The sequence below is a fragment of the Squalius cephalus genome (genome assembly GCF_949319135.1).
Source record: "Squalius cephalus genome assembly, chromosome: 6".
Lineage (NCBI taxonomy): Eukaryota > Metazoa > Chordata > Actinopteri > Cypriniformes > Leuciscidae > Squalius > Squalius cephalus.
Window position 1 is genome coordinate 43,292,116 of NC_137127.1, and position 12,793 is coordinate 43,304,908.

The 12,793-nt window shown below is 37.1% G+C and overlaps 1 protein-coding gene across 1 annotated transcript; it reads right to left on the minus strand.

Annotated features, from left to right (window-relative positions):
• Window positions 1–436: 436 nt before the first annotated feature.
• On the minus strand, window positions 437–12,398 carry srpra (SRP receptor subunit alpha). Its single transcript, XM_079874401.1, has 14 exons — window positions 12,090–12,398; window positions 10,508–10,591; window positions 10,247–10,410; window positions 9,053–9,213; window positions 8,801–8,963; window positions 8,168–8,318; window positions 6,944–7,068; window positions 6,710–6,828; window positions 5,289–5,375; window positions 4,932–5,104; window positions 3,483–3,696; window positions 3,241–3,404; window positions 874–972; window positions 437–793 (listed from the first exon to the last, which is right to left on the minus strand). Exons 1-14 carry the CDS (start codon window positions 12,210–12,212, stop codon window positions 665–667), a joined length of 1,956 nt encoding a protein of 651 aa, XP_079730527.1. The 5' UTR covers window positions 12,213–12,398; the 3' UTR covers window positions 437–664.
• Window positions 12,399–12,793: the final 395 nt, after the last annotated feature.

Consider the following 12,793-nt stretch of genomic DNA (forward strand, 5'->3'; position numbering starts at 1 on the left):
CTCTCAGACCTTGACCTTTAAACCTCAAGCACCAAATCTTTCAATAACCTTTAATAACTTTCATATCAAGTGACATGAAAAGCCTGAGTAAAAAAGGAAGAATGAGGAAAGGCAGTTTTGGGAACAACTGCGAATGTAATGAGCTGAGGCACTATGGTAGTGAATTCTTGAGACAGTTTCGGGTGGCTGGCCATCTTCTGAATGTACCTACATTAAATCAAATAAAAAGTAGACAAAATACATTTAGAATATATTAGATTTCTTTTATGACATTTGAATTACACCTCTATCCGTCTTTTTTCTTCTTTTGCGGGGAAGTGCGCATGAGAACACTTGATCGTAGCGAAGAGAGGCAGAAAAGTGCAAAAATACTTTCCTCATCTCATTCTCATCTTGAATGAAAAGATCTAAATGAGCGTTTGTAGCTGCTGCTCTCTGATTGGCTGTGCTGCATGTCAATCAAAAACGGTTGCTGAGGTGAGATCAAGTCAAATGTTATTCCTTCCACTCATTAAACTGAATCAAACACTTTTTTTTTTTTTTTCCTGGAACAAAACACAAGAGGGCTCCTAAATATAAACTGAATTTCAGTTAAACCTGTAGTAAACCAAAAAAACACATAGGCTTGTGTGCATTGACAGGAAGCTGAGAGCGGTGGTGTGGCTCAGGCCTTCATGAGCGCGCTGACCACAGCCCTGGCGTTGAGGCTGCGCAGATCGCTGTACGTCTGCCCGGTGCCCACAAACACGATGGGCTGACCCGTGATGTACGTCATGGAGATGGCAGCGCCCACCTACAGGAAACATGCGAAGTTCTTAACCAAGGTTCATTTCACAAGAACTTAAAACTTAAGAAGGATTCCAACAGTCATACCTTGTCATCGATGGTGTCGAACTTGGTCAGAACAATGCCATCGATAAGCCTGGGTTTGTCAGTCTTGGAATGATCAGCCAGGGCTTGATTAAATTTCACCTACAAAAATGCAGTAAACATCCATGTATTACAGACTGAAATATGTGTTATGAATGTCAGGACTGGTTTCTGACATCGACTTTCCACATTTAAGTAGATCCGATAGAAACAGAACATAGCATGTATCAGGATGACCTAAAAATGGGTGGGGCTTAGCAGCCCAGACGCTGTTTGTAATTGGTTGAATTATCCTGCTTTTACTTTTCCTCGTGTGTGTTCAATCTAATTCATTATTAAAGGCTGTCAATATCATTATTATACATATATGTTGCCATGTGGAATCCTTAAGGTTTATTTATTTGATCAAAAATACTATAAAAACAGCAATATTGCGACATATTTGTTTTACAATTGAACAATTATAATAGAATACTTTTTTTTAACATTTCCCATTTTTATTTAGTTAAACTAGATGTACTAAAATAGATCAAACTAAGACCAAAAAAATAATACAGACATTTCATAATAGGTTTCAGGTTTCTTTGATGAATAGAAAGTTCAAAAGAACAACATTTACTTAAAATCTTTAGTAACAGATGAACAGTAACAGTACCGGTACTTATTATATTTAATGAGTCCGTGCTGAATAAAAGTATACATTTCTATAAAAAAAAAGAAACTTTTTCAACGTAATAAAAGCAGCATAAGCATAATTAAAGTCATAATTGAGTGAAATACTCCTCCAGTGAGCTGTTAACCCTTCCACTCTTTCAGAACCACCAAGCGCCCCCTAGTGCAAGACCACTTTTTGTCTCCCAGTTATTAAAGGGATAGTTCACTTTGAAATTAAATTTTGGTATGTTTTAGCTTACCTCAAGGACATCCAAGATGTAGGTGTCTTTTTTTCTGCAGTAGTTTCAATTTTGATATTTTTAGGTCAAACCGTTCTTGTCTGTCAGTCAGATAATGCAGGTCTATGGTCACTGTCTCAAAGAGCATGCACAGAGAAGTCCAAATTAAACAATTCCCCATCATCCAAATTAAACAATTCCCCATCATCCAAATTAAACAATTCCCCCATCGTAAGTACACATTGATGGCCTAAGACATGAAACGAGCGGTTTGTGTGAGAAAACGAACAGTATTTATATCGTTTTTACCTTTTGTACACAGCCACGTCCAAGTGATGCCGTAGCCAAGGCGGAATCTAGTGTATATATATCTATGCACCAGTCTGCGTACACGTCACACACCAGGAAGCGCGCGCGCCCTCAGATCACTTGGACGTGGTTGTGTAGAGGTAAAAACGATATAAATACTGTTCGTTTTCTCACACAAACCGCTCGTTTCGTGTCTTAGGCCATCAATGTGTACTTACGATGATGAATTGTTTCATTTGGACGATGGGGAATTGTTTTAATTTGGACTCTGTGCATGCTCTTTGAGACAGTGACCATAGACCTGCATTATATGACTGACAGACAAGAACGGTTTGACCTAAAAATATCAAAATTGAAACTACTGCGGAAACAAAGACTCCTACATCTTGGATGCCCTTGAGGCAAGCTAAAACATACCAAAATTTAATTTCAAAGTGAACTATCCCTTTAACCAGAAACATACACTTTGAATAGAGTGCAGGTGTGACGTCACTTTGTAGGCCAACCGGCAGTCAGCATCACGCTGGTTCCCTCCAGAAAACCCCCATAGGATTTTCCCACAGGCTTTAGATTATCACTAAAAATCAAGCTCTGTGATCAACAAAAGTTTATGATACTTGCACGTTTTGTCGATCAAGATAATTATCACAGATGAACACAACTTTTATGAATTTTGAAGCCTAAATGCAGTCGCCAGAAGTAAAAAGCTAAAGGTACGCTATAAACGAACTACACCACAGTCGCTCGACTTCAACGTCACCATCTAAAAACATTTTCCCAGAACATTAGAATAGTTTGTAAGAGCACAATTATAAGCATAACGAGGCTGTAAAAGCGGACTGAAGGTTTACCTGTTCAGCGTGATGACGTTAAATCTCCTCCCATTTAGCAACCGCCTTTTTCAAGACACTTAACAGCTTCTAAAAAATCACGAGTGGGGTAATACTGATGTATTTTATGTCATAGACTTAAACATGAGTGTCTTGAGCTCATTTATTTAACCAAAACCCCATTCATAAAACCCACTGACTTCAGGATGAGGAAACCAGAAGTGCTAAAATGCTAGCTCGCTCCCGCGTTTTGGCCTACAAAGTGACGTCATCCCTGCACCACTCTATACAACACTAAAGCAGTGCCATCTACAGACTATATCTGGCATTACACCTACCAGCTGATCCACAGCCTCATTGCCCACCAGTGCTTCTCCCACAAACAAGACCAGGTCCGGGGTGTTGACCGCAATCAGCTTCGCTAGAGCCGTCATCAGAGGGGCGTTATCCTGCATACGGCCAGCTGTGTCGATCAACACCACTTCAAAACCCTGGTTACGAGCTGGAGAAAGAGAGATGCGTTAACCAATGAGTCCTTGGGAAAGTTTCAATTCTTTCATTAAAATCACGTGGATTTTACCAAAGGCAATGGCTTCCATGGCGATCCCGGCCGCGTCCTTGCCGTAACCCTTCTCGAAGAGCTGTACGGCGGGGCGTCCCGCGTGTTTCTCCGGCGGGTGCAGAGCGTTCAGACGCCGCTGGTGAGTCCTCAGCTGCTCCACCGCACCGGCGCGGAACGTGTCACACGCGGCGATGAGCACCGAGAAGCCATTCTCAATCAGCCAATAAGAGATCTGTACAAGAAGAAAAAGGCACATGACCTTAATGTGCTGATTTACTGCTCAATAAACATTTATTATCATTAGCAATATTGAAAACAGTTTTTGCGGAAATTGTGATGCACTATTAAATTTTTAAATAAAATAAAATAAATACTTTTACTCAGCAAGGATGCATTAAACTGATCAAGTGGCAGTAAAGACAAAATACTTTTTAAAATAAATCCTGTTCATCGAACATTGTATTTATCAAAGAATCCTGAAAAAATACAAATCTGGTTTCTACAAAAATATTAAGCTGTTATTTTATTATTAATAATATAGATTTTCACAGTAACACTTTACAATAAGGTTCGTTAGATAACATTAGTTAATGTATTAACTAAGATGAACTAACAATGATCAATACATTTGTTACAGTATTTATTAATCTTTGTTAAATGTTAGTTAATAAATACAGTCGTTAATTGTTTGTTCATGATAGTACAAAGTGGGTTAACTAATCCAGCCTTTGATTTTAATAATGTATTAGTAAATGTTGAAACTAATATGAACTAAGATGAATAAATGCTGTAGAAGTATCGTTCATTCTGAGTTCATGTTAACTAATGTAGTTAAGTAATGTTAACTAATGAAACCTTACTGTAAAATTTTACCATTTTTGTTAATATAAATATTGTTTTGACTTAGATAGTAATAAAAAATATCATTAATAATTGAACACCGATAATAATTGAGCAGCAAATCAGCATATTAGAACGATTTCTGAAGGATCATGTGAAACTGAAGACTGGAGTAATGATGATAATGCTGACAATTCAGCTTTAATGATAAAATCAATAATAATTTGTTACATTTAAATAGCGCTTTTCTCGACACAAAGCGCTTTACATGTGGAAGGGGGAATCTCCTCAAACACCACCTGATGATGCGACGGCAGAACGCCACCACACACCAGCTTTGATCACAGAAATAAATTACATTTTAAAATGTATTCAAATAGAAATTGTTTTTTTTCCAATTGTAATTACATTTCACAATATTTTTATTTTTGCTGTTTTTTTAATCAAATAAATGCAGCCTTGGTGAGCAGAAGAGACTAAGACTTTAAGAAATCGTAGTGTATTTGTTTCTCGGGCATGCAAACTGCACACACTTATTACTTAAAATTTCAAGCACTTTTCAACAGAAGCTTTCCAGGTATTCCAGACCTTAAACTTCTACAAGCGCAGTTTTTTTTTTAACTTCACCTTGGCGAGGTTGGTGGACTTGCCGACACCATTGACCCCGCAGAAGGTGATGACGAAGGGTTTGCGCTGAGATCGAGCGTCCAGCACGTCCCTCAGGATGTCCACACGCCGCTTGGGCTGCAGGATCTGCACCAGGGAGTCCTGTAGAGCCTGCTTTACTGTAGAGGCCACAGCTGGACAGGAGAACACAGGAACATTTACAAGAGCAGAGACATGCACTCGATGCGCTGGCGTGAGAACGTGCACATGTCTGTGGGAAGGCTCTTGTTTGCAAGGGCTGTTCAGCAGGTGTGTGTGTGTGTGTGTGTGTGTGTGTGTGTGTGTGTGTGTGTGTGTGTGTGTGTGTGTTGTACTCACTGGTGAAAGTGCCCATGACTTTGCCTTCCAGTTTCTTGGCCACAGACTCACAGAGCTGGGAGGAGATTTCAGCTGCTACATTCTTGGCTAGAAGAACAAGAGACAAAATTCAAATTGCAGCTAGCTTGATCCACTTATAAATGTAGGCTGGGTTATACTTCAGTTTAAGGTGTCCTTGTTACAGACTCAGTAATTATACACATGTACTTGCTTAAGAGTTAGGAATTGGTTTAGGGTTAGTTGCATGTAATTATGCATAATTTACTGTTATTATACACGCAATTTTGTTTAACCGCTAGAGCACCAAATGTTACATAGTGCACCTTTAAATTATTTATTTTAACTACATTTTTATTACGCTTTTTTTCTATCTGTTACTGTACTGTTCGATGTATAATTTTTTTAATAAAATGTTATATTTAAATCAAATATTTAAATCAAATTTATTTTACTCAAATTTGTATTTACATTAAACAAATTTTTATTATGCACTTTTTTGGTGAACATTTTTTTTATTATGCTTTTTTATTTACTTGTATCAATATCTATTAATAGTTATTTTTTATTAATTTAAATCACCATTTAATCAGATTTTTCTACCTAGAGTACTGTACTGTTAGAGCTATTTATTTGTTTTTATTAAAATCTACTTTCATCATATGTTTGACATTTTTTTCTACCTTTTCCACCTATATTCTACCTGTACTTGTAGATGTATTTATTTATATCAATTATTATTTATTTTAATCTTTTTTATTTAATCTATGTATTTATACCCATTTTTTTCACATTTTTTCTACCTATAGCCCTGTATTGTTGGATGTATTTATTAATATACATTTTTATTTTTTATTTATTTAATACATATTTATATTTAACTCAAATTCTTATTTACTTTAATTTTCATCATACTTTCTCTACTTATAGTACAGTTTTTTGGATATATTTGCATATCAATATAATTTTTTTATTTATTTAAAGATTTCTTTATTATATCAAATTTATTTACTTTAATCATATTTTTATCACAAATTTTTCTGCCCTTTTCAACCTATATTACCTGTATTTTTATTTCCTTCTTCCTACTTTTCCCTTTTATTTAATTTTATCCTTTTATTTTCATTTATTCTAGTTATTAAAATGTTTACACTGTTTTTCTGTAAACTTTTACACAAATTCCCTAGCACACCTTCGTGTAATTAAATATATTAGTAGAAATTTAACTAGAAATATGTACAGTCAAAATCAAAATGTCTCATTCATAGCAATGACTTTTCCAGGCCTGGAAAACACCAATCTAAAAAAATCCTCAATATTTCCAGTTTGTCCATGACTGTAGGAACCCTGTAGCAATTTCATTAAAAACAAATTGTAAACAAGTGTATTGAATGAGGTGCCATGGAGCAAGAGCGATGTCATACCAATAAGGTGGTCCCTCATCTTGTCCAGAACTGGCTCCATGTCCTCCTGAGTCAGATTCTTAGATCCCACCAGGCCTTTCAGCATCCCAAACATTCCCCCAAAACCACCCTTTTTAGCTCTGCAGAGAAACAAGCAGATTCAAGATTCAAACCAAGACTCATTCAGCAGCAGCAGCAAGTTCAGATGAAGAAAATCAATGTTGAAAGAACAGAATCGAGATTTTAAAATGTTACCCTTTCTTGTTAGTGTCTGGAACCACAACTCTCTCCTCCTCCACTTCTTCATCCTCATCATCCTCATCTGAGGACTCATAATCGACACCTCTCAGGTCACCTTTCATTGAATCCACCTGGATCAGCTGAGAGGAACACAGACAATTTCATCTGCAATTCATTTAAAAGTGTTAAACAACCCTATAAATGAAACTTTTGGCAGCCTATAAAGGGATAGTTCAGACGGAGCAGAACGTGGAAAATGAAGTATACCCGGGTCTTCCTAGCATTGTTCGGGAAGCAGACACACTCTGTCAGTTTAAATGACTAAAAACACATCTCTTTAACCTGGCATACACATTATAAATTTCTATAATTCAGAAATTTCAGGCTGCATAAATTAGGTCAACCGGAACCGGGAACACTTCCCAAAACACGTGATGTACTCGTGAAGAATGGAGTCTATGTTAATATTAGTCTCTCTGTTTATCCCGAGGTTTACTGTAGTCAGCCGGATCCGGGCCGTATCCAGATCAGATGAAGGACCTGCGCCTGGCCACGACGACAACACAGCCCTGAAGTGTCAGCAGAGACCGTGTCAACTAGACTCTCCCCTGAGATGACCTCATCGACACGGCAAAAATTTTCACAACAAACGTTTTATCCTCTGCACAGATGAAAACGTTATCAAAATGATTCCCATTCACACAGATCCACGAAAACGACTAAAAACGCTGTATTATGCATGCCAGACAAGTAATTGGCAATGTAACTTTGTAAAGAAAGAATACACGCCCACGCACAAATGCATTCAAACACGCATGCCTATAGACCAAACACATAATGCATGTGCATGCTGTCACTGTTTTCAGATTCACGTTTCTGAAGTTTACGTGGAGATGAAACCCTTTTTCAAAAACTTGCACTTTGAAACCTACTTCAAAGTTTGTGCTCTCAGGCCACCAAAACGCCGCTGTCGTGTAAATGAACAGCCAGAAGGCATTTAAAGTTTTCTGTTTTCAGTTGAAAGCGGTTTCATGTAAGTGGCCCCAAGTTAATTTTTACAACGGAAATGAATCGATCCAAGACTTACTTAAGCTAGACAATGGCTTTCTTCAGATGCTGCACAGCCAAAACAATCTGTGTTGTATTCATTTCCTATTATCACTGTAAAGCTGCTTTGAAACAATCTGTATTGTAAAAAGTGCTATATAAATGAAGGTAACTTAAATCTGGACTGCTCACCGGTTCAGCTGAGGCCTCATGGTCTTGTGTCTGCGCGTCACTGTAGTTGTTGCCATTGCTTCCACTGTAGTCCAGCTCTCCAGTGTTCCTCCCACCCATATCCCACACCCGGTTTGCCTTCCCCTTTGGCTTCTGGGGTTTAGGGGACTTACTGTGAAATACAACAGCAATAAAAACTTTAAACATCAGGAGAGTTTATTAAGGAAGCTCGTTTCCACCATGAAATAAAACAATTTAAAGATAATATTGACTTTTTTCCCCTCAGAATTGTGACATATAAAGTCGCAATTGCAAGTTATAAAGTCCAATTCTGAAGAGTCCAAAGTCCATTTCTGCACTGACTTTTTTTCATCAAACTTGCGACTTTTTATCTCACAGTTCTGCAGAATTGCGAGATGTAAACTCGCAATTGTGAGAAAAAAAGTCAGAATTGTGAGATGAAAAAGTCGCATCTAGCTTTTTATTTTTTATCTGTGGCGGAAACAAGCTTCCATAGTTTATTATAACCTTCTGTTGTCAAAGTAATCAGATGGAATAATGTAGTCTAGAACTCAACTTGAGGGTTAAAGTGGAAGTCATTTAGTGATCTGTGATCAAAAGTGGCTTCACCTGCAAGTTCATAATGTCTCCTACCTGGTGGTCTTGTCTGGTTTTCCGCCACCCAACTGCTTGCTGATGAACTTGGCACGGTTCCTCTCAATAATCTCCTCTGCGGTCAGACCATCGCTTCCATTCTCCACAGTCTTCTTAGAGACCGTCTGTGAAGCAGCTTTAGTCGGATCTCCTCCTGAGACGCCTGAGAATAGATGAACAAGGATGAAACGGTCACACTAACAAACATATAAGCACTGAAAGCGCCACTTACTCATCTTTCACATTTCTCACCTTCCTTTTTGGCATTTTTACTTTTCTTGCCTCCTTGCTCCTTGCTTTTGTCTCCATCCTTTGTCTCAATCATAGACTTCACAGTTTTCTGGGATTTCTGGGACTCCTTGAAATTCTTCATAGGGGCGGGGCCCTTGGCTTTGCTGCGGTCCTCCGCCTCCCTGCAAAAATTGTAATTGTAAACTTTTATTTAAACAAGTAGTACGGTAGTCTCTTCTGGTTACCAAGGCTACATTTATCTGATCAAAAATACATAAAAAAACAGCAACATTGTGACAATTTAAAATAACTAAAGTAAGCATATTTTAAAATGTCATTTATTCCTGAGATGCAAAGCTACATTTTCAGTGTCCTCAGTGTCACATGATCCTTCAGAAATCATTATAATATGATGATTTGGTGCATCAAGAAGCATTTCTTATTATTTTCAATGTTGATTTTTTTTCACAGTTATGCTGCTTCATATTTTTGTGGAAACCATGATACATTTTTTTAAAAGATTGTTTGATGAAAGTTCAAAAGAACATTTATTTGAAATACAAATCTTAATCAATTGAATGCATCTTTGTGGAATAAAAACATTAGAACATATATTTTGGATAGGTGCAGCTCTTTAAGTGACGGCAGCCTAACAAACCTCCTACTGTTTGACTGAATAACTTTTGCAACTTTAATAAGGATTCATCTATATTTAATTTATACAGTGAAGACTATGCAGTGCTATTTTACTTTTGATTATTCATTTTCTCTAACTGAAAAGTAGAAAAACATGAAAAGCAGCGTTTATTTAATTTGTATGTTTGTTCTACTGTATTTGTGCTATTGCTTGTAATTTGATTATATGTTCTTATTGTATTACAGCTAGTTTATTTGTCTTTAACAATATTTGAAATTGATACAAGTTAGGCTGGCACAACCTTATTTATTAAGGTTATGGGTCAATAACAACGAAGACAATAACTAGGCCTATTTTATTTAGGCTATTTATTAATTTTTTGTGATGGGGCCAGTGAAAATCTTGACAGGGCAAGTAAAAATTATAAGCGTTGAGCCCTGTATACCTGAAAAAAATATTTTGATCCAAAGGTTTACTCTTAAGTGTGTGAAATTAGTTTTGCAGACAAAAATACATAAAGAAAAAAACACCAGACAGCCATTCACATTTATCGACCCAGGAAAAAGGTCTTTTCTCACCGTAGAAGATTGTGGAAGTCCTCTCCAAACTCAAAATTATTGAGCAGAAACTTTAGGGCACCTCTCTGCTCCAGCTCATTCTTGTATCGATCTCTGAAGTGAAGCTGGACATCATCTATGAACTTATCCACGTATGTCAGCGTCAGGATCTTTTGAAAACCCACCTGGGACACCAGAAGCACACGATCAGGCATATGGACGGATGAGCCATGGGACATTGCCTGAACTTTATTTGCACTGAAAAGGGAAAATAAAACTCACCACAAACACAAGCTCAAACTCATTGTCCAGCTTGTATTTAAGATTGAGGGCATTGTGGTTGAAAGAGTTATTCCCAGTCCTCTCCTGCAAACAGAAAGCAAAAAAACACATTCAACTTCTAATGTCTTTTTCGAATATTGCCTTTCATGCACTGTGTAATAAGGGTATCTGTGAATGTAAACGGTCTAGAAAGTTGTAAAGTCGAAAGTGCAGCATAAATAAAGTTATTGTCTCCCAAAAGAAAGAATCGACTCTGAACCGTCTACACGAGTCGTCAGGAATTCGGGTTCGGGTTGGTTAACTAGTTCTTCTGATGTTTCATCATCGGACTCGCGATCGGCTGGATATGTTAAAATCTACAACATTACTGTCTTTACAGTGTGTACAATCACTGAGCTTTATGAAGCCTCCGGAGCTGAAATTCAGTTATGGTAATAGGTGTTTAATTTCCAACACGCGCTGTAAGCGGTAGACCAATCACAACAGCCTGGGCCATCTGACCAATCAGAGCAGAGTAAGCTCTCGGAAAGGAGGGGTTTAGAGAGACTGAATCTTCGGATGAGTCGTTTGAGAATCACTGAAAAATGTATATATAAAAAGAAAGTGTTTTTTCACCTTTGATGCAAGTAAACCGGTTGTCGGAGACCTCCAAAACAAAATTAGGTACCTTTCAGAGGATAATATGGGCACTTTAACATACAAGTTGTGATAATCTTTAATCAAGTTAACTGTTGGATGGAGCGGAGAAGGATGGACAGACCAAAATAATCGTTTAAAGGGATGGAGAGTGATACAGACACTTGGTTTGTTTTCATGCTAGGTTAATTTTAAATTAGATAATAGTTAATCAAATATGTGTAACATTCATGGAAAGAGGCTTTTAATGTTATATTTAGATTTTTTATTCTACTTTGAGTTAGCAGCTACTGTTGCATAATCATAAACTTCGACAAAAACAATTTTATAATAATGATAAAGTACTTAGAGTAAATAAATAAAAGCCCTCTCTGTCTGGGTTTTTATTTCACAACAAAGAATACAACCTTTTCAAGCAAAAAGACAAACGAAATTAGATGGTTACAATACATTAAATTCTAAAATTAACCAAAAGTGTATTATATTAACTTGTAAGTTTTACACCATATAAGATTCCTACAAGTAATTTCATTTCATTTCACATGTATCATTTTTCTTGAAAATAAAAAGCTACTATTCACAATTATGAATGTATACAAGGAGTAATAGTACTAAAAGAATTCTAATCTAAACATTAAAGGTGTCTATATTCATCTCTCCGTTTGTCCAAGCTGGCACGTGCTGTATTACGCAACGCATTTGACTGTCCATCATGTACAATCCAAAACTGATATTCAGAAACCACCTAATGCTTCATCTGTAGGTCAATATTCGTGCTATTTTACATCATCCAACACAGTTCCCATAGTAACCTGCCTACATTACACCCTCACAGCCCAACTAGCCCATGTGTTAGCTGGGCTAAGCTGGCGATATCTCCCCTGCCTATCTATAAAACGTTAGTGAATTCCACAATAATCCACAGCAGGCCGAGCAGGGGCTTTACCTGGAGGATGACGGAGCGGATGAGAGCGTTGACAGGCCCGGTAAAGGATTCAGAGACTCCGGCCCCCTGGAAACACCACAACACGATTCCCCCTTTACTGAAGATGGCGAAGAAGTCCAGCATCTTTGCCAAACACGAAACAACCTAATTCTAGGTTAGGACAGAACAAACAGCGTTCAACAAAAACGAAATAGGTGTAAAAAAATAAATAAGTACTCCAAAGTTGCCCTGCGCTTGAGTTACTGTGCGCACGCAGTGCTGCCCGCCGTGAGAATCTACACTCAACTCACGATCAGACACGTCAGTGGCATAATGCGGAAATGATGTAACTTCCGCCTCATATGACTATGCCTAAAGTATTTGGCTTTTTTTGTGCGATTGTCTTTTAAATATGAGGGTGTACTATTTGTTTTTGTTTTTTTAAAATTATGATAAAAGTTTGGAAAACGAGGCATTCATTATTAATCTTGTGATTATAATGTACAGTACTCAGTAATCAGTAACATTGTTTTCTCTGAGGTGCTTAAAGAATTATAAAATAGTAATATGATATAATAATATAGTTATATAACTGTATATACTTATCATGTAGTGTTTTATATGTATTTATGTAATTGTTGTTTACGCATTTATTTAAAAAAATCAGGGCTTGAAGTTGCACTCTTGTTTTTACATTTTATAGAACTCCAAAATCCAGATTTGTG

Coding starts and splice junctions, on each gene's coding strand:
- srpra (XM_079874401.1), bottom strand. CDS start 12,212: ATGCTGGACTTCTTCGCCATCTTCAGTAAAGGGGGAATCGTGTTGTGG. Junction 8,964..9,052: donor TAAAAATGCCAAAAAGGAAG/GTGAGAAATGTG, acceptor ATCTATTCTCAG/GCGTCTCAGGAGGAGATCCG. Junction 8,319..8,800: donor AAACCAGACAAGACCACCAG/GTAGGAGACATT, acceptor TGTATTTCACAG/TAAGTCCCCTAAACCCCAGA.